This window comes from Lissotriton helveticus, chromosome 7 (genome assembly GCF_964261635.1).
Source record: "Lissotriton helveticus chromosome 7, aLisHel1.1, whole genome shotgun sequence".
Classification (NCBI taxonomy): Eukaryota; Metazoa; Chordata; class Amphibia; order Caudata; family Salamandridae; genus Lissotriton; species Lissotriton helveticus.
In genome coordinates, this window is record NC_136068.1 from 1517540407 (window position 1) to 1517562340 (window position 21934).

Genomic DNA, 21934 nt, shown 5'->3' on the forward strand with positions numbered 1-21934 from the left:
ACCCTTCCGGGTGAGTAGCGCGCTATACAAATGCTATGATTGATTGATTGATTGACAGCTGCCAGGTCTTGGGTCCACTTGCCTACAGTAGTACCTAGCAAGGGTGTGGGATAGTAGGACAGGTGCCATTGGCTTTCTGATGGCACGATTCTTCCGGTTGCCAAAGTGGAGGCACCTTGGATGGGCAGAGTGGGTGAGCGCCGTCCCATACAACTTGCAGAACCTGGGGTTCTACAAGTAAGTGGAGAAGTTCATGCAGGAGATCACGCTGGAGGCTGCCGCCCCTACCACATAGACCACGAAGCTGGTCTAACGCCAGATATGAGCAAAGGACACCAGCGAACCGATCAGTGTACTGCCCTCTGCCACAGCGGACCACCTGTGGGGAAACATCGTATTCAAGTCCTGACCAACCAATACAAAGATATTGCCTGGATGGCCATCCAAGGAGGACTTCCCAGGAGAACCTTAATGCACGCAAGTGGACTCAACCGATACAAGTCCTGCCCAAGAGGGTGCATTGTTAACAAGACGACATACCACTTCTTCTGGGAGTGTGCGTATGCCCAGGACCTGCTGAAGGCCCTAGAGCTGCTTAGGGCCTGGATACCTAAGCCCTGCATCAATGCAGACTCTGTGATGTATGGTTTTTTTCCCCAGGGACAGACGCACTGACTGACCTCCAGAACTGCTGCAGGCTCCTGTGCTGTTTTAAAGATGTTCTTCTTCCCTACTACCAGGCAGTTTCTAGAAAACAGAAGGAGACGTCGACCCTGGCATGCCATAAGATGATCCACAGCCTCCTGTGCGACTACACAGCACTGGACAGATCAGATGAAGACAGCGATGATGAAACCTGAGGACCCAAAGGGGTCCCCTTGTACCCTCACATGGGGGGGCGGGCCTGGAAGGCTCAGTCAACAAAGAAGACAATGACAGCTGAGAACCCAAGGGGTCCCCTTGTCCTTACCTGGAGTTGGCCTGGAGGGGTCACTAACCAGTTTTTTTTGCCCTTTTTTCCCCATGCCCAGGAACCGGTCAGTGACAGGGGAGAAGAGAAGGCAGATGAAGACAGGTGGATTAAAAGTAGTTATTTACTGTAGGTATTTTACCAATGTGACCTTTTTCATTCACAGGTAAAAGGTCAATGGGATAGCTTGTGCACTTGTTGTCAAGTTTGTTATCAACGACTTACTATTAAAATAGGGCTTTGTGGAAGGTGACGATTGACGTATCAGAACCAGAAACAAGGCCCTAACAAGAGAAAAAAAAGGCGCCATTGGCTGGTGCTGAGTCACGGGATTACGACACAAAAGGTGCAGCCTTGGCAGAGCTGTGCCTGGGTTTACCGACCGTGAAAGCAAGCTGTCTCGTTGAAGCCAGTAAAACCTTTCTTATCATTATCAAAACTACAAGTACAACTCTCTTTTTTTCGTCTCACAAAGCGGCCTTTTTGTTCCATTGTATTTGTTCCTGCTGGGAACAGATTTGTTTGTGAATTGGGAAGGCGAACCCTGCAGAAGGTGAGTAAATCATCTCTTTAAATCAGACAAAAGGTGCTTTATGAGTTTTCTTTTCAAAGCCTCCAGATTAAAATTTCTTTTGAGGCAGCCATTCGTGGATGTCAATTAGAGGTCAACAGATGAATCAGTTGCTGTCCCTGGATTGCTCCTTGGTACTCCCAGCACTGCCAATATTACCCCTGGGTCAGAGGACATGAGGAAGAAAGTAAATATGAATTTAAGTCAGTGGGTAATAAGGGTGCGATGGGGTGAGGAAAATGTGCCCCTTGTCACTGGAAGGGTGGTATAAGACAGCCATAATTGGGACGCTGTAGGTCTCTCAGAAACTTTGGCCCTGGTGCCACTGCACCTGCTTAACTATTGATATTTGTGTTTCTGCCGTCACTGACCACTTTATTTTCAGTGAGTTCCAGTACTTGGAGTCCTAGCCCTCAGGAGGCTGTTGAGGGTTTAATGGTGGGGCAAGGAGTTATCTCTGTGATGTTGTTACTGGCAGATGGAAGACAGGGCGAGGGCCTACAGGACGGTTAAAGGGTGAAAGATGCCACTTACAGTAGTCATGGAATGTTGGTGTACCTACAGCCAGGCTGCAATTGAGGTTAAATCGATACTATGAAAAGAGTTTCTGAATGTTGAAGCAAAGCCATGCCTCTTTGCGCCAGTCTTCCTTGATCCCGGTTTAAGAGATACCAAACAAAGTTCTAATGCCAAGTTCTTTTTGATGCTGAGTTTTGGGTTTAGTAACTGGATAGCACATTTAGAACTGCATCAGCCCACGTTTGAAGTAATGTGTGTGCTATACACAAGCAACTCCCAGCCCTTCCACCGATCCTACTTGTGTACCTGGTTCACACGGAGAAGAGCTTCTTTTATATATTCTCTCCTATCTCAAGGGCCCATAATATAGTGTATGTACACACCTCAGAGGCAGGGAACTTCTATATCCCTAACAATCTATTCAAAACACCACGTCTTAAGTCGGGCGCGCGTTGACACAGAGGCTGCTCGGCTGACTGGCACTGTGTCCTGGTACTTTCAAACTGTTGCACAGCTTTTATCTTATAAACTTTTATAAAAACGTACGCTTTGCTGCTCATTGTTGCACCACTTCTATTCTGGCACTTTCCTGTGGCATTCTCCCCGGTCCACCACGAGACTAGCTCGATTGTTGTGGAGGGAGTCTGGACCAGGATCCACTTCTGGTTATGAGGGAGGGTGGCGCTCTAGTGCTCCAGCCCCCTCTACTTAACCGGATGCCCTTTCCGCCGCGCAGTGGACGCGCGTTGGCACAGAGGCTGCTCGGCTGAGTGTCACTGTGTCCTGGTACTTTCAAACTGTTGCACAGCTTTTAACTTTTAAACTTTTTAAAAAACTTACGTTTTGCTGCTCATTGTTGCACCACTTCTATTCGGGCACTTTCCTGTGGCATTCTCCCCAGTCCACCACGAGACTAGCTCGATTGTTGTGGAGGGAGTCTGGACCAGGATCCACTTCCGGTTACAAGGGAGTGTGGCGCTCTAGGGCTCCAGCCCCATCCATTTAACCGGACGCTCTTTCCGCTGCGCAGTGGACGCGCGCAACTGGCGCACTGGCGGTGTGCCGAAGGCGCGCCAAATGCAAGCCGGTCTGCGCCTGTCTGCGCCCTGACATCGCCAGGAGCCACTCCCAAACAGAACCCTTCCCCGCATCTGACATACTCTGGTGAGGAGCTGTTGGAGATGAGGACAGTACTCATACCCCCTTGCCGCCTTGAGACCTGGCCAAACCCAGGGGGGCCTTTCACATGTTGAGTCTGTCAGTTTCAAAGTACCCCTGTCGAAATGGACTCAATCTATGTAGAATCCTGCCATGTCCCCCTTAATACTCACTCCCCTGGTCCAAATCTTGCCACTTCCACCAGATTTGACACAGGTAAACCCCTCAATATTCCTCAGTGGGAGTGGAAAAGTCTGTTATGCAATATTAGATCCCTGCCTAAGCATTCTACTGAGGTTTGGGACCTTCTTTCCTGGGTACAGCCCGAGCTTGGGTTTTTCACCGAAACATGGCTGAAACCTCATTCACTCCCATCCATCCCCCTAGCCCTGCCTGAAGCATACAGGCTTATTCGAATGGATAGACAACTAAATGTAGTGGGTGGAATCGCTATTGTACATAGAGACAGGGTTAACGTTACCACACTAAAACAACACTGCAATGCCATCATGGAAGTTATGGTATTTCGAATAGACTTCTCCTCCCATCTTAGCTGGAAGGGGGCCTTACACTATCGACCGCCTGGCCCTTTAGCTGAATTCTCACTGAATTAATAGCTCCCCATGTGATCTCGACCAGCAATTTTCTACTGCTGGGTGATTTCAATATTCATAGTGAATGCACTTCTAATGTTGACGTACTAACACTCGGGGCAGATCTTGCCCTCTTGGGCCTATCTAAACTCAATAAAGGCCCTACCCATATAGCAGGCCACACATTGGACATTATATTCTCCAACTCTCCTAGTGTTCTCTGTGCGCCTCCGCAGCAACTAACTTGATCAGACCATGCCTCCATTGAATTCTCCATTCTAGGCCCAAGGGTGATGATGAGGGGTCCTAACCCAGTCACCTATTACACCCGTAGACAGTGGAAGAAAGTCACACGGAGTGCTTTCAAGGCTCCTTTTCAGTGCCTTGGAACACTATACCGGACAACATAGAGGATGGCTCATGCCAAATACAATGCTGCTGTCTCCTGCGCTATTTATTTAATTTTTTTTTTAAACCTTTATTGTACAGAAGGCGCTCACAGATACGGGCCTACAACCCACCGGGCCGGCCACCACAATAAAATGACATACGAAACAATACAGGAGTGACAACAGGATTTCTAAATAGCTCATATGTAGGCAAAGGTAACAAGTCTTCGAGCCGCCATCACGGACAGGATAAGAGTAGGTTAATTTTATAATAGAAAAAGGGGGTTTCGCAGGATAATGACAATCTATAGAGTCCAGAGGGCCGCGGTGAGCCGTGAGCAAGCCGAAGTTTCGAATACAGGAAAAGACCAAAAGAACAGTCACATTTTGGCAAAGGCAGAACGTGAGTCCCACGTCAATAACAATCACAATCGCTGCCCAACGCCCTCCCACCACTACCATGGCACATAATAGTAAAAAAGCGAAAAGTACGCTTACGAAACTAAAAGCCCTCCGTTACAGCAACCCTGAAGAGGAAAAGAAAAATAAGGGGGGGGAAAAGGGAAGATAAGGGAGGAAAAGGACATCGGAAAAAAGGAGGGGGAAAGTGAGGGCGCAGCGGCAGTGCACGCCCCCCACGGCTAACAAAGCACCCAATACTAATTCGGTACAAGGAACTAGCGTCCACAGGAGAAACGAATGCGTAGTAAACCGTAACAGCAGACATACCAAAAGGGCCATGCCAGCACAAACACCCCGGGGGGCGACGTGCCGACACCGCGCCACGAAATTAGGGGGTACATAAGAGCCATAGAACCAAAAAAGGAACAAAGGAAGATACAATAAAACAGACCCTCCCCCCACCCCGCACAGCCCACCCTGCACCCCTGCAGAAGGCTATGCCCTACCCCCCAGCAGCGTGCCTGTCGCCCTAATTAGAACCCGAAATATAGAAGAAATATAGAAAGAAAGAATCACGTAGATAAAAAAGGGGGGGGGGGAAGGGAAAACAGGGAAAAACAGCGGGAGAGGAGCCACAGAATCAAAACCCCTTCGGCTCCCACCCCCCCGCCCGAAAATACTCAGAGCCCACGGGAAGATAGTAAATATACGGATATGCTCCAGGAACGTTAAAAAGTATCAAACAGAATCATACAATTATAAACGGATCACCCAACCATACCACAAAATAACAGTCCACAGAGGCATGATCAGCTCAACCCTGTCCTCGTTTGTCGCAAACTGTAATCGTCCAACAAAGCAGGAACCAGATCACATGGAAACGGAGTTGAATAACAGGGAGTCGAATCACAAAGACACTCAAGTCATAGCGATCGCGACACGGATGATCCAGAAAGTACCATAACCACCTCAGGCAAAACAGGCACAGTTCCGAAGAGAACACGGAGAAAGCCGGTCCAGCGGCACAGTCACAGGATCTTCGTTCGGCCATGTGAGGCAAATGAGGAAAAGGAGACCCATCAAGGGCAGTCCAGACGGGATCCGGCTGGCGAACCTCCGGAGCAGAAGGAGGCTCAGGATGAAGAAGGGCAGCGGACTTCCGTATATCCACACCAACAGCAGCCTCCAGGTCCACGATCCCAAGGAAAGGTCCAGCAGCACACAACAGAGATGAAGCCGCACCAACTGGAGGGGGCCCGGCAGGCCCAGCCAAGGGACCTCTCTCCAGGATAGTGATAGGTGCGGTCATGGGCGCCCCCCAGGAGCGCAGGGCGGCGAGGATGTCGCCAAGTGTAGGCTCACCTTTGCAGTATTCAGAAAACGTGCCGTGCGGCGGATCCGCATCGCCGGTCCCAGCAAGGCCGAGAGTCATGGGGCCGGCCGCCATCTTAGAAGCCCGGCGGGGCCGCTGCAAACACCAACCCCCGCCCGGATACCAACGGGGCCAAATAGGATACCGGCAGCCACCGGCGGAGGTGCCACCAGGGCAGGAAGGGGGGCCACCAGAAGAAGGCGATGCGCCGGCACCCCACACGCCGCCGGTACCGTTCTCCGAGCCCGGGCGGAGGAACTCAAAATGGCCGGGTCGGAGAACAAAGGGGAGACGAGCCAGATGTACGGTTAACCCCGTCCATGGAAGGCAGCGCCCCAACACCAGGCCGCAGGACCGCCGGACCAGGCCCGGGGGGCCGCAATCGGTCTATTAGCACATCGGCCTCTCCGACCGACTACACACCACCACCAAGGGCCGGCCACCGCACCCCGTCCAGCCCGGGCGCCGCCAAGGAGTGCCAGGCCCGGCCGCTCCGGAGGTCCCGAAGCAGACAGGGGCGTAACTCAGGATCCGTGACACCCAGGAACCACCGGAGCAAACGGTAAGCGCCTGTGAGGTATCGTCGTTCCACTGCAGATCGTAGAATACTTCCCGGGGCAGGATAAAGTACAGGATAGTTGTTGCAGACAGGAGAGTGAACGGAGCCGAGCTAAAACGCGGCCATCTCGGACGCGAGCTTGGCCGTCTCCTGCGCTATTGATCAACTAGCACCATTTAAATCACTCCCCAACCTCTCTAAACATCTTCAGACGGCCTGGTTTTCTCCTCTCTCAACTAGGAGCACAGGGGGAAAGAAGGGAGGAGGCTGCCCCCCACTCAAAGTCTATACATACAACCAGAGCCTCCTCCTATCGGACACATATTTCAATATAAACGTGACCTAGTAGGGAAACCCTAATTGTTCTTGTTTCCTTATTTATAGGAATTTCATTTATTCCTATGTCACTGTGTCAAATTCATGAACAAACCACACATAAACTACCACCTTTAAACCCCACATTCCAAACCGTGAAAAAATGTGAGGAGAGAGAGAGAGCCCCTCACGGAAAAACCGCCACAAGGGGTTACTGGCTAGTCATTACCAGTTATACCCACTTATCATCATCGGTGACTCTCTCTCACTCATGAAAGAAAGAAGAAAGGAAAGAAAAAGAGTGAAATCAATAGATAATTTCACTACTAGGGAGACACAAATATTAACTCCCACTTGTGCACAAATCCACACAGACACCCCTCGTGAAAGAATCAACCAAAAGTGTAATTCTCATCATTAAAATTGAGAAGCTTGCTGGCCACTATGACATTTATTCTGGGCTGCAAGCCTATCAAATTAAAAATGGCTTCTATTATAGCCAACCTATTATTAGATTGCCGACATGTTTCGTTGCTATATACTATCGCAACTTCATCAGGGCTTAAAGGGGTTTCGTCCTTACACTCTTTCCACTGTGTTTTTTCAGTTCAACACCTGGAGGTGGCGAAGTAACCACATACCAGCACACCTCCTATCTGGGTCACCGTGTCATTAGATCACGTATCCCCACGCAAACCCACCGTGCTGCTGGGGTTCGCTGCCGCGTCCCACCGGCGTTACAGGAGCGTCACCTGGTTTTCTCCCCAGCTTCGTGCTCAGAAACTACTCTGTATAAAACAGGAAAGACGTTGGCTCAGTACACATAATGAGAAGGATAAAGACCGGTTTTTGGCCACTTTGTCTGGCTACCACAGAAATTTAAAGGCTGCGCGTAAAGCCCACATTGCATCTCAACAGGTCCAGGCTGGCAACGCACCAAAAGTGTTATACCGTTTCCTCCAATCCTTTATTAATCGAAAGGCCTGCGAGAATTTAGAGGTCCCTACGCAAATCCTCTGCAACAATATCGCCTAAAACTTCTCACAGAAAATAGAGCTCAACTACCAAAAAATAGTCCCGTCAGGGAGCCAGCCTGTGGACTCTATGTTATCCAAGAGTTTTCCTCCTGTGACACTGACAGACGTAGATACTCTTCTTTGCCTGGTCAAATCAGGTTCCCCCTAGATACCGTTCCGGCCAAAGTTGTTACCTCTCTGGCCTGCCATCTGTCTCCTCTCATTCAGGGTCTTCTCAATCTTTCACTGAGAGAAGGTCTGCTTCAACAGAATGGAAAGCAGCACAGGTCATACCTATCCGTAAGAACAACAAGGCTCCACTAATGGATCTCTCTAATCTCTACCCCATTTCGCTCCTTCCCTTCCTGAACAAGCTTTTGGAGAAGCACATAAATAAACACCTCTCTAACCATGTCGAACAGGCTGGTTGCCTAGACTCCTTTTAGTCAGCCTTCAGGCCCAAATACAGCACAGAATCAGCTCTGCTTGCAGTCACGGACAACATCAGGATCTATGATTCTTGTGCTGTTGGACTCATCAGCCGCATTCGAAACGAATGAAAATGAATGAAAATTGCATTTGTATAGCGCTGAAACTACCCGGAGGCCTCGCCGCGCTTGTGACTGATTACTCAACGCGAGCCTCGGGCAGTTCAGTAGATTTTACTATACAGGTGCGTTTTCAGGGCTTTCCTGAAGGACATGTGATTAGTGTTGCCTCGGAGAGGTAAAGGGAGGGTGTTCCAGAACTTGCCCGCGGTATGGGAGAAGGAGCGACCGCCCCAGCGTGCCTTCCTGACCCTGGTGAGGGTGGCCAGTTGGAGGGTGCAAGAACGGAGGGAGCGGGACGGGACGTAGGGTGTAGCCAGCGGGTGAAGAATTGCGGGGCCTGTACGATGGAAGACCTTGTGTAGAATACACATAGCCTTGAATTGTACTCTCGCTCCTACAGGGAGCCAATGGAGCTCCCTTAGGGCATTCCTCGCTGACTGCCAGCGGGGGAGATTATAAAGTAGACGGGCCGCACTATTTTGTGTCACTTGAAGTTTCTGGGTGACGGAAATCGGCGCTCCTATGTAAAGAGCATTTCCGTAGTCCAGGCGGGAGAGAATGAGGGCCTGGACCAAAACCCTCCTTGCCTGGAATGGGAGCAGGGGGAGCACCTTCCGCAACATCCTCATAATCCCAAAGCAAGTGGCGGCGGTCTTGGTTGCTTGGGCCGAGAAGTCCAGCGCTTTGTCGAGCCAGATCCCAAGGCTCTTTATTTGGGGTTTGGGAATCGGAGGCGGGCCTAGACATGGGGGCCAGATGGATGCAAGGGCAGTGGGAGAAGGGTTGCCCAGGAGAAGAATGTCTGTCTTCTCCCCATTCAGTTTCAGACAGGAGGATTGCATCCATCTAGCGACGGCCTCTAGACAGGGACCTAAGGTGTGGGACGATCCCTCAGAGTGGTCTAAAGAGACCACCAGTTGGGTATCGTCAGCGTAGGTGACGATACGCACACCGAAGGGATGGACTATCCTGTCTAGGGGTTCCATGTAGGCATTAAAGAGGGTAGGGCTGAGGGAGGAGCCCTGCGGTACTCCACACCGGAGTGGGTGTTTGGGAGATACTGTCTCGCCCTCAAAGACCTGGAAGGAGCGGTTAGCCAGGAAGGATGTCAGCCATTCCAGGGCCGCGCCCGACACACCCATGTCCGCCAAACGTTGCAATAGCGTGACATGGTTGACTGTGTCGAACGCGGCGCTGAGATCGAGAAGGATAATGGCGACTTTTCCTCCCTGGTCCAACACCGCTCTTGCCTCTTCCGTTACCACCAGAAGGGCAAGTTCGGTCCCGTGTAGAGGGCGAAACCCTGTCTGGGAGGCACGTAGTAGACTGTTGGACTCTAAATAGTCCACCAGGATGTTATTTACGTGCCTCTCGAGCAATTTACTCAGCCAGGGGAGTAAGGAGATGGGGCGGTAATTTGCCAAGTTGTTCTGGTCAAGATTGGGCTTCTTCAATAGGGCCCTCACCATCGCACACTTCCAAGAAGGTGGCACAAATTTGGAGGTGATAGATGTATTGAGGACGTCCAATATGACCGGGCGAATGACGTCCATAACCTTAGTGAGGGTCTGAGGGGGTGCTGGGTCGTTAGGGGAACCAGAGGTGATCTTGGTGGTAAGTCCACCCAAGCCCAGACTGTCCAGTAGTGGAATTGTATCGAGTGAACAAGAGGCGGGAGGATCAGAGGTAGTGGGCAGGCGAAGTTCCCCTTCATTCTTGACATCCCCGAATGAGGAGTAGATGATCTGAATTTTTTGAGAAAAGAAGATAGCAAGATCGTTACAACGTTTTTGAGCACCTTCGGCAGAAGGACGCTCCGCGGAGGGTGAGATGAGGGATTTAACAATTTTAAAAATTTCCTTTGGGGCATTCGCGGCCGCATTAATTTTCCCTTCATAAAAGGAGGCTTGAGTTGCCTTTAATTCCTGTTTGTAGAGCTTTATAGCAGCTCTGTACTCAGCCTTCCTAAGTTGGGAGTGATCATGTCTCCATGCTCTCTCAAGCTTACGGCAGGCTAATTTCATGGTTCTGAGGGAAGGGGTATACCATGGGGCAGCTTTAGGTCTTTTTAAGGAGTTGCAGGAGTGCATGGGAAGGACCAGATCAAGGGTGCCCGAAATCCAGTTATCGAAATTGTTGGTGGCCGTATTGGGGTTTGTTGCCTTCCCAGGAGGGGCTCTGGCAAGGGCAGCTTCCCACGCTTGGAGGGGGAGCGAGGGCCACTTCCTGCCTCGATACTTTGCAAGGTTTTGAGAGGAGGAAGGCAGGTTTGTGCGCCAGCTAAAAGGTATTAAAAAGTGGTCGGTCCAAGGTAGAGGTAAAGGGGTCTCTACCATTAGATCATCTACATTACTGTAGATGTGGTCAAGGAGGTGACCCCTATTATGGGTTGCGTGAAAGCCTTTTTGAGAAAGATCCATAGCTTGTAAGTTAGAACGGAGATTGTTAGCTGTGGTATCAAGGGGATCATCTAGATGAAACGGTTTCACACCAGATATTGCTCAGGAGACTGAAGGTGGCTGGACTTAGAGATTCGGCTCTGCAGTGGATGACGAGTTTTCTATCTTCTCGTTCTCAGACCATCATCCTTGGCCCATACCGCTTGGCGCCTATAGAATTAAACAAGAGAGTGCCCCAGGGCTCTTGTTTGAGCTCCACCTTGTTTAATAGCTATGTTGCTCCCTTGGCCGACCCACGTAGGGCGTGCAGGTTCATTCCCATCTCTTACACCGATGATACACAACTGCTTTTTCCATTCGACAAATTCACTCCAACAGTACAGGCGACCTTCTCCTCTGGTATGAGAGCTATCTCTAACTGGATGAAGAGTAACTTCCTCCAATGTAATGTTGGGAAGACGGAGATTCTGCTCGTTGGGGAGGCTCACCTACTATGGACTCCGGATTGGTGTCCGGCTGACCTTGGGGTTCTCCCTGATCCAAAATCCCTGGTCAAAGACTTAGGAATTCATTTTGATCAGGCTCTTACCTTAAAGGAGCATGCCGCTCAGACAGCGGTTCCTGTTTTCACACAATGGGCCTACTACGCCGAGTCTTTCCTTTACTGCCTGACTCAGTGCGGAAGACCTTGACTCAGGCACTTATATTAAGCTGTCTGGACTACTGCAATGGCTTGTTGATTTCTGCTAATGAGGTCTCGCTTAGCAGACTGCAGGTAGTCCAGAATACTCCAGCACAATTTGTCCTCAATGCCCCTCCCAGGACTGCCTCCTGCCCCCTTCTTTGCTAGCTGTACTGGCTTCCTATACGCGAGCAGGTCAAGTTCAAAGTCTGTTGTACCATTCACAAGGCTTTATTTAACTTCGACCCTGCCTATCTCTCATAGAAATGTACACCTTACATTATATTACATTGGCTGGAACGGTATCTAGGGGGGAACCTGATTTGACCAGGCAAAGAAGAGTATCTACGTCTGTCAGTGTCACAGGAGGAAAACTCTTGGATAACAGAGTCCACAGGCTGGTTCCCTGACGGGACTATTTTTTGGTAGTTGAGCTCTATTTTCTGTGAGAAGTTTTAGGCGATATTGTTGCAGAGCAGATAAGGTGTACATTTCTCTGAGAGATAGGCAGGGTCGAGGTTAAATAAAACCTTGTGAATGGTACAACAGACTTTCAACTTGACCCGCTCACGAATAGGAAGCTAGTACAGCTGGCAAAGAAGGGGGCAGGAGGCAGTCCTGGGAGGGGCATTGAGGACCAATCGTGCTGGAGTATTCTGGACTACCTTCTAGGTCCCTCCACTCGGAATCTAAATATCTTCTTGTGGTCCCTCGAGTCAAGAAAGCCAGATTGGGTGGGAAGGCTCTTTCTTATCTCTGTCCCCAATACTGGAACAAACTTCATCTGCATCTAAGACAATGCTCAGCCCACCTACAATTTAGAAAGCAGCTTAAAAACACTCTTTTCCATCTGTGATGTTGTAATTCAGCCTCATGTTCTGCCGCACGTCCAAAGTGCAGAGATTCAGGCGGAATACTAATAAATAAATAAAATTAAGTCAGTGTGTCTGTTCACCTCAGACACACAGACCTTATCCACAACAAACCATTCCCATCCATTGCTACATATGCAGTGCCTGCATGCCTCAGATGTAAGGATCCTTCATATTACGAATGCAACATTTACTACACCTGTCTGCCTATCTCAGATCCAGGGCTTTCACCTAACAAGCTTTTTCCTCCCTATCACTCAATGCTTTGTATCTGCACATCTCCAAGACAGCAAGCCTTTTTCTAGCTTCATTCGATCTAATTATAGTTAAGGCTTCTGGTTTTCTGTTTTTACTGATTTCTACAGATAAATACAGACAGAAAACAATGCATTTATTTTTAAAAGTGGAAAAATACTGAAAAAGGTGATTCTTGCGATAAACTCTCCATGCTGTCTTTCATGAATTCTAGGCAACAGCTGAGCAGGCAGACAGCATGGAGGGTTGAAATACAGGATGAAATTTCCTTAAATACAGGCATATATTAACGTATATTTGTAGTATAACGCTAAAATGTACCTGTTAGTGTAGTCTTTTCTTATAAATGGCTGCTTAGTTTGCTAAAACTTGATAGGCATCCATGTTTGAGTGCACAACTAAGAGTTATATAAACCCATAAATATACCAATTTACAGCTATATTTATTCTTGAAAAACAAAATAAATATGGAAAAATACCAATAAGATGGCCAAAAAATAAATATGGATAAATACAGACGGAAATGTAAAATAAAAATACCATAAAACCAGGAGCACTAATTATAGTTCACCAATCCATCGCTCTAATCTGGTCTGACCTCTTTGGAATTGTATCCTTCATAAAATTACCGACGTGCACTGGTAGCCATATATATACTTTCGGGGTTGGCGCGCAGGTGCAACTGGAATCTTTTAATCTCATACCAAGTTGCCAAATAATTAGTTAATCTATGGGCCAACATAGATTCCAGCCCTAACATTCTGCTTTGTCATTTCAACTATGCTAAAGACTGCTTATATGGAAACAAAATTCTGCACACAAGAAAAGCTGAAAATGCTTAATCTAAAATTTCAGCGAGCCGAAAGGAAATGGAGAAGAGACTACTTCACCTCATATAAGGGGTTTACTACTCTGTAAAGCTCTCAGCAAATGTTAAGAAAATGTCATTGTTCTCTGAAAGGGTTTGTAATTTCCCCAAACTTTCTAAATAATTGTTTGCATTGCCCCTGAACTTCAATGCCGTGCAGATGTAAATTTAGAAATGCCACCATCACATGTCCTTTGAGACAATATTTTTGCCCTTTTCTCAGACTACAGGATTAATTATCCAATTCCTATGGCTGCTGCACCATTTAAATCTACTTAGCAGAAAGAGAGCCTCCGAGACTCCTTCATACAAATTACGCATGAGCAACTCCATACTAGACCATATCTACCCACTGGCGTTCAGTTTCCCCCAAAGATCCTGTTTCAGCACTCTTTTTAGCCACAAGTAACCAGTTCCTGATTGTTTTAACAGCTCCTTAAGGCATGGCATTTTTCCAGACCTTTGGAAGTGAGACTTTTTCTGAAGAAGCCTATCATGGTCGCCAACAAATTGAACAATCATAGACCCATCTCCTTGTTCACTTACATGGGCAAACATCATGAAAAACTGGCCCTACTTCAGTTTCAGGACTTTGGAGAATTAAAAGATGGGCAACATGTTAGATTCAATGATGGGCATAGCCCCAAGTAGGTAGTCTATCGTCCCTCAATGATATTCGTCAGCTAGTTGATAAAGAAGAAACTGACATACTAGTTGACTTAGATTTGGTTGGCTGCATTTGATACCATTGATTACAACATCTTGCATACGACCTTGGAAGCAGCAGGTATCACTCGAACGGTCTTGAAGTGGACACATTCTTTCATTTCAGAGAGACTGCAGGTGGTCATTCTTCCCCAATACTCTTTAAAGCATATGATATTGAAGACAGGTTTCGGCAAGGGCTAATGTTCTCGCTCTTTCTGTTTAACATGTACAGGCAGCTCCTTGACTAGCTGTTCCACCAAGTAGGGGTAGACTTTTACATGTATTCTCACAATACTCAGGTCATCGTTAATCTTCCTAGTGTGCAAGAGCCTCCCAAACAAAAGTTGAGACCTTTAACAAAGGCTCCTGCCATCATCAGGTTATAGATGGCCAGCAACTTCCTAAAGAACCAGACCAAAATTGGAATTTTAATGACCTCTTCTTCATTGGTGGCGGAATAGGGTGTGAGCTTATGACCAGATATAATGGACATCTCTCTGATTCTCCAACAGTGGTGCAGCACTTTGGAGTTCTTTTGACCACACCCTGTCCTTGGCAGCCTAATCCATACATATGGCCCAAACTTGTTTCACTCACCCTTACCTTCTAAAATAATTCTCTCCTTTACTGAACCTCTTTGCATACATCCGTAGTGAATGCTATCATTCAATCTTGTCTGAATATGCAAATTCAATCTACCTTGCATATCCAGACAAAATCATATGCCGACTGCAACTTGCTCGGAATGTTGTGGCACAAACACCTACCAAAACTGTCAGAAGATTTCATATATTTCATTAGGACTGCAAAGTCTACGCTGACTTCTCATTCAATCTTGTTTAGCCTTTACGGCACTAATAATTGTCTACAAAGCCTTATACCTTACATTACCTTTCTTTCGGGCCAATAAATGATATTTGCAATAGCTGTCAAACTCCCTCAGATACGCAAATCAATTTTTCTTTGCCACAACTTGAAACACAGCGGTCAGTTATGGAAAACAGGCTTTTTCCACAGCAGTGGCCACGTCTGAGGCAAGAATATGATTTATCATTAACAAAATAAGGTCAGAAACAGATACGTCTCCAACAAGCTACTCAAACTTCAGTAGTCAATATGGTGTGTGTCTGAACAACTTAGAGACAGGAGGCCATCCTCACCAACAAACTATTATTAGAGTTTAACGCAGTGTGTCTGCGAATATTAAAATGAGGGAGCTGCTGTCCCTGACAAATCATCAGTTTTACAGAGTGCATCTGCAGACAGGGGAGTCAGGTGCCTGATCTCACTACCAAACCATTATAATAATCTAATGCAGTGAGTCTGCAACCCTTAGAGACTGGTGGCTGGCAAACAGTTTCCAGCACCAGAGCCTAATGCAATATGTCAGCATTTATCAAAGGATGGACGCATCACTAACATTATTACTAGAGCCGAATGCAGTGTATCTGCACATCTTGGAGCCTGGGGCAACTCTTGCTTTTAAATCATTTCCAGCACCATCACCTTATGCACTGACTGCACACTGCAGAGGCAGTGAGCTTTTGTGTCACTAACAAACCACTCACAGCTCAGAGCTCAATGCAGTTTGTCTCCACACCAGAGAGATACGCAGGCTTATTCATGAATAGGCCTTCACCTTTCAGAAGAGAGGGCTTTTCTTCCCATCAAACAATTCCCACCCAAAGCTCACGCTTTGTGTTAATCATCTTAGTATTCTAATAACTAAAAACATCCCCAGCACCAGAGCCTCAATCACTAACATACCACTATCAGTGAAAGAGAGGTTATCCAGCACTTGCAAATCACCCTCAGTAACATACAATCCCAGAACTAGAGCCAAATGCAGTGTGGCTGTACTTCCCAGAGGCAGGATGCTTCTCTATCTAGTCTTTTCCACCACAAGCACTTAATGCAGTGTATCTCTACACATTAGTAGGGATACAGAGTGTTTCTCATTACCAACAAATTCCCAGTGGAATAAATAAATGCTGTTCGTTAGAGGGAGATTCTGTCTACGGGAAACCATTTCCAGCATGAGAGTTCTTTGCGTCATTCTGTACTCCCAGAAGCTTTCTTACTCTGGGACCATTCCTCGCACTAAAGCTTTAATCAGTGTGTTTGATGAACACCTTGGTCATGGTAGGGGAATATAATATGGTCAATAAACCATATTTACCATATACCTTTAAATCAGGGAAACAAGTAACATTTCTGTAAATGGTGGGGAGGAGACCACATGGTGCAGCAACGCAATGTGAGTAAACCCCTTTCCTTTACCAACCTGTACTAAGCGTTGGCTAACCAACATAAAAGCCAACAACTTACCTGTGCTTTGTAAGTGAGCCTGATCCATCAGTAATAAAGCGACTTTCATCACAACTAAAGTAAAACATGTTTAGCCTATGGCAGTCCAAACTATCCTAAGTAGGACAATCTGTTTTTATCCAGAGATGTCCAGCACACATTGGCTGCGCAACTTAATGATGCACAATTTCATTCAACTCGTACAGTTAAAAGGTTGCCTAAACCAATCACATTTATCTAAACTTCAGATGAGAAGGTGTGCATTTGACTTGAAAGGGAAGATTGGTCCAGAGTCACGGACTTGGAGAAGATAGGGCACAGCGACCAATTTTTGAGCATTTAAATATTGGGGTAGTGAACCGTCTGTTGACATTTGATTGAACTTGTCTTCCAGTAGTATAGGGAGTAAAGCAATCGGAGAGTGGCGATTTTCCAGAGTTGTAATATACTCTGTGCATAAGTGTCTTAAGTTGAATATGCTGTTTCACGGGAAGCCAGTATATAGTCCTTCTAGCTTTGCTCGCTGTGTTAAGGTTTCTCATCTGTCAAACTCATCACGGGGCAAAAGTCTGAATTCTTTCCAGTTTATTGATCAGATAGTCCAGCAACCCCAAGGAAAGGATATTGCAATAGTTAGTCCTTGACATTATGCATGTAGGGGTCACAGTTATTTCATCTGGAAATATCTTAAACAATATAACCTATCATATAGATTATGTGTCATAATTACCTGTGATGGTGTAGGGATAATAATTCCAAGCTTTTTCTATGATGTAGAAAATCTTGGGGACGAACCCTCTGATCCAAGTGGGAAGTTTCCTGGGGAAATAGGTGTAGGGTGTACATTAATGTCACTTCTAGATAAAGCAGCAGATTAACTAGGTAAGTAATTATTTCAGAGGAATGAACAGTATGAGCTACAATGAATGATTGATGATTACAAATGGTCACAGAGAAGAGCAGATACACCATGTGCATCATTGCACGAAGATAGATGAGGTAATCACATGTGTAGATCGATTACAATAAGGATAGGAGAGCAGGAGGACAGGAAAGGTTGCTAATGGAATGGAGAGATGAACAGTGCATGTTGGAGATTTATGGAGGAATGTACTGAAAATCAGAAGGAAGATAGTGATCAATCGTGGGACGGCTGGGAGAATAGGGGCATCTTGGAGATCCTCATCATATTGAGGCAAACATAGGCGATTGGCTTGATTAACTTCAAGATCATTGTAAATGTGTGTAATTAAAATGATGAATAATGATAACGATGTATAATGAATGAAAGGAGGTAAGGTAAAGAAAATTGCAACATGTGTATGATGATTATGAAACAAAAATATATGAACATTGTTGGACTTGGCCTTTTCCCCCCAAAATTTTTCGCTTTTGACCCCCTCATCTAGATTGTCTCCCCCATGGGATTAAACCTGTATAGGCCATGAGTGGTGTGAGCAGGGCCGGACTGGGAACTGAAAGCAGCCCTGGCAAATTTTGCCAGACCAGCCCCTGTCCGGAGCGCAGCGAGCGATCCCGACGGCTAATATGCGGGGTTGGAAAACGACAGAACAAAATGGTGAACTTTACAGCACATTTTTCATTACATATTCAATTGAATCAACCTAGTGGTAGGGTGTTAGCTGGTGGTGGTAAGGGTGGTGGTTAGGGGGTGGTAGTAGGTAGTAGGGGGTAATGGTGGTGGCAGGATGATGTTGGTAGAACGGTGGTGTGATGGTGGTAGGGTGGTGTTGGTAGGACGGTGGTGTGATGGTGGTAGGGTGGTGGTTAGGGTGTTGGTAGGGTGGTGGTGATGGTTAGGGTGGTGATGGTCTTTAAACTGACTGTGGGTAGGGTGGTGGGTTGGCCACTGGTATAGTGGTGATAGGGTACTAGTTAGTGTGGTCATAGTTAGGGTGGTGTTGGTGGTCAAGGTGATGGGTGGGGTGGTGGTAACATTCTGGTAGGGTAGTGGTAGTAGGGTGTTGATGGTGTTGGTATGGTGATGGTGGTGGTTGCATGGTTTGGTGGTGAGGGTGGTGGTAGGGTGATGCTGGTTAGAGTGGTGCTAGAGGTGTTAGTAGGGTGGTGGGGTGGTAGATGGTAGATTGGAGGTGGTGGGTAGGGTGGCAGTAGCTAGAATGGTGGGGGTGGTGAGATGGTTGTGGTGGTGGTTAGGGTGGTGGTGGTGTTGGGGTGGTGGCATGGCTGTGGTGGTGGTTATGGTGATTAGGGTGGTGGTGGTTAGGGTAGAGTGGTGGTGGGGCTGGTGGTAAGGGTGGTGGTGGTGGAAGTGGTGGTGGTTAGGGTGTTGTGGTGGTTAGTGTGGCTAGGGTCTTGGTGGCTGTTAGGGTGGTGTTCAAGGTGGTGGTGGTAGGCGAAATTAAACCTACTCAAATGTTTTCTGACGGTGCCCAGCAGCATAACTGGTGATCTTTGGTAATATGGTTGGTTTCTAATGCACTGTTTTCTTAGTAAATAACAAGCTGTTGTTGGATATCAAAAAAGTGTAAGTGTACGTTTTAATAAGCTTTAACTACAGAACAATCTCTCCCGGCCCCTTTTACAAATTCCTCTTAAAATGCTTTGCGTAGATGAAATCAATGGCATGCACACCTCTCTGGAAAGAACCAGGTTCAGATTCCTGTCCTTCTCTACATAATAAAAAAAAAACACTCTTAAAGAGGCACCTTGGGGATCATAGTTTTCTTGTTAGGTTTACCTCAGAGCATCCCTCTCTTCATGGACATAGTAGAGAGATTACGAAATAAAGACTCTGGTGCAGGGACCATTTTTGAACATGGCGCTTTGGCCAAGTACTGAAACTATACTAGTTGTAAAATGACATTTTTGCTCTGCAGCAAATGCTGTTGCTCAGTAGAAAGTAATCGTCTCTCTGAAAAAAGCCTGAAGCACCACGGAATGCACTCTAGTCGAGTGCTTAGATAAAAAGAAAAAAAGTAGTTCCCAACTACGTGAGCAGTGGGAAGACACAAGAATGTGGGCCATGCTCCTGGAGAGGGACAATCGCATGAGGCGAAGGAAAGCCCACATACACAAACGAATAACAAGAAAGCAAATAAGAGTCACAATGAAGTCAACCAGTGGTAAGCAATGGATGGCAGGGCTTACCACTTAAACAAAACGTTGCGCAAGCGACAGCATGCGCTGTCTCAGGTGAGACGTTAAAAAGTCAAATGTATCCTTGTGATTAATATTGTGTCTGGATACTCATCTTGTACATAGGCATGGCAACTACGGTTTGGCTGAAATCTAGAGGGTCCATGACAAGTTTTATTTTCTTAGCACTACCATATTGATTCGATTGGGTAGAGTATCTTTAATTTCCCGCACTGTATAAACCAAACTTCAGGGCAGAATCAGTAAGGAAGAAAAAGCCAATCCTTCGCGTCTAATGGCAGTTCTCAAACTCTTCTGCAATAGAGTTGATTGAGTTGAACGTAGGTTAGTGCCAATATCTGACCCCCTCGATGCTAAATAAAGATTAGATGACCAACCTCTGCAACTCTAGCTCTTTTCTGCCTTTAATTGTTAATTCTCTTTGTCGTATTAACTCGAGCAGTAAATAGCATTTGAAGAGCATGCTCCTCATGTCCAGGAAGCGCGCGCTCCGTAATCGAGAGAAGAATCCACAAATAGTCTTATTAACTCACTTCTAGGCATCCTATCTTCCAATCGCAGGAAGTCATTCTACTGCTGAGTTTTCCTTCTGATTGCCCTGCTCACCTGCGGTGACGGCGGTGCTCATTAATTATTTTATTCATTTGGCTGCAGTGCAGCTGAGCCTGGGGCGTCAGGCCGGGGCAGGAGGAACCAAAGGGCTGCCTGCAAGGGGGGGGGGGGGGGGGGGGGGTAGGAGTAGGACAAGTAGCATAGGCTCCCGGAGTCCGGGCCGGCCAGCAGGCCCAGGCACGGCACGACACAACTCAACTAGTCAAGCCAGGCAGGCAGCGCAGGCGCAGCCTAACCGACAGCAGCCGGCTCCGCCGGGTCGTCTGCGCTGGGCCCTGTTCTGTTCACCAACAGCAGGCCTGCTCAGTTGCTCACAAATAGGGACGCCCAGGGTGCTACGCAGTAACGCAGAAAATGCAAACAACATCAGTGACTCACCTGCGGGCAGCAGACAGTCGGCAGCAGGGAGGGACAGGCATGCAGGGCAGGGGCTAGAATGAAATAAATTAATTTATGGGGTGCCTGTGCCTCAGTCTCAGTTGTTCTGGAAAGCTAGTCCTCTCGACCTGGCCTCACATCACGTCACGGTCCGGGTCACGCGCACTTTTTATTGCGCGAACCCCAATGCGCATGTCACAACCACCAGCCGCCCCCACCCTAAGGTGGGTGAACTGAGACAGCGCAGTCACGGCGGATGAGACAGCTGCGCGCGACCCACCCCTATTAGATGGTGCACACTGCACAGACAGTGCTCCGATGCATTATGATGTTATGAATGATTGCATTTGCAACAGTAAAGAATCCAGAGAGAGATTGTGCTTTTTTTTTTACCCCCGCACGGAGCGCAGTAGTGTGTGAGTGACTAGTACTAGTCTGCTGTACTGAATGAACATTTCTGTCTCGGATTTATTTTCTGACTAGTAACGCCGCGTCAGACCAAAAACCGGCCCCAGAAGCAAAACCGGCCCCCTGCCGAAAAACCGGCCCCCACCCCTGCCAGCCGACCGGGGAATTGCCCGGTGCCCGACATTGCCAGTCCGGGCCTGGGTGTGAGACACCTTGTGAAACTGTAATTACCTGACATAATGTGAGCACTTGTAAAATCCCCCATTTTAAAACTGCACCCCCATTTTAAAACTGCACCTGACTGAAATGTATTGCTTTTAAAATGGATGCCATGGCCATGGGTTTTGCCACTGGACTGACATAGGTCAGCGGTCTAGATAATATTACCCAGCTACCCCTAGCTTTTGGAGGGAAAGCCTGGCACCCAGGGTGCTCACCCCCTCCCCTAGAACCAGTTTAGGCTAGATGTGCCAACATTCTAGAAGGTCCTGGCACTGCCTGGGAGGAGGGTATAAATAGGGAGAAGTGTCACCAGAGAGTCAGTCAGCGCAGGGACAAAGAAGCGAGGGGACCTGCTGTGAGGTGCTACCGCCACATGGGCCTGTGAGCTGGGCCCTGCACCCCTAGAACCCCCTCTCTGCTGTCCCCTATGGGCCCCTGACAAGGGAGGGCCCCTGACTAGGTCCCTGTCACAGTTGGGATCTTGAACCAGGCCAGCGGCGCGCTGAAAGAGCACTGGGAAGGGAAGGAGCTAAGTGGATTCCCCCCAGGAGGTGAGGAGTTTGCCCCCCTGAGGAACTGCAGTGGGACTGTCTACCCCCCTTTGAAGTGCTGGGCCGTGTGGAGCCGCCTGGGGAGGATTGAGCCCCTGTGAGGTGTACCTGCTGGA

At 47.7% G+C, this 21934-nt stretch overlaps 1 protein-coding gene across 1 annotated transcript in view; it reads right to left on the bottom strand.

Annotated features, from left to right (window-relative positions):
• The window catches only part of LOC144770442 (cytoplasmic phosphatidylinositol transfer protein 1-like), a 321220-nt gene that overhangs the window by 83547 nt on the left and 215739 nt on the right, over positions 1 to 21934 (bottom strand). The window contains exon 3 of the mRNA XM_078654964.1: positions 17237 to 17325. Within this exon, the coding sequence (XP_078511090.1) occupies positions 17237 to 17325 (89 nt within the window). The remainder of the gene's footprint in view (positions 1 to 17236; positions 17326 to 21934) is intronic.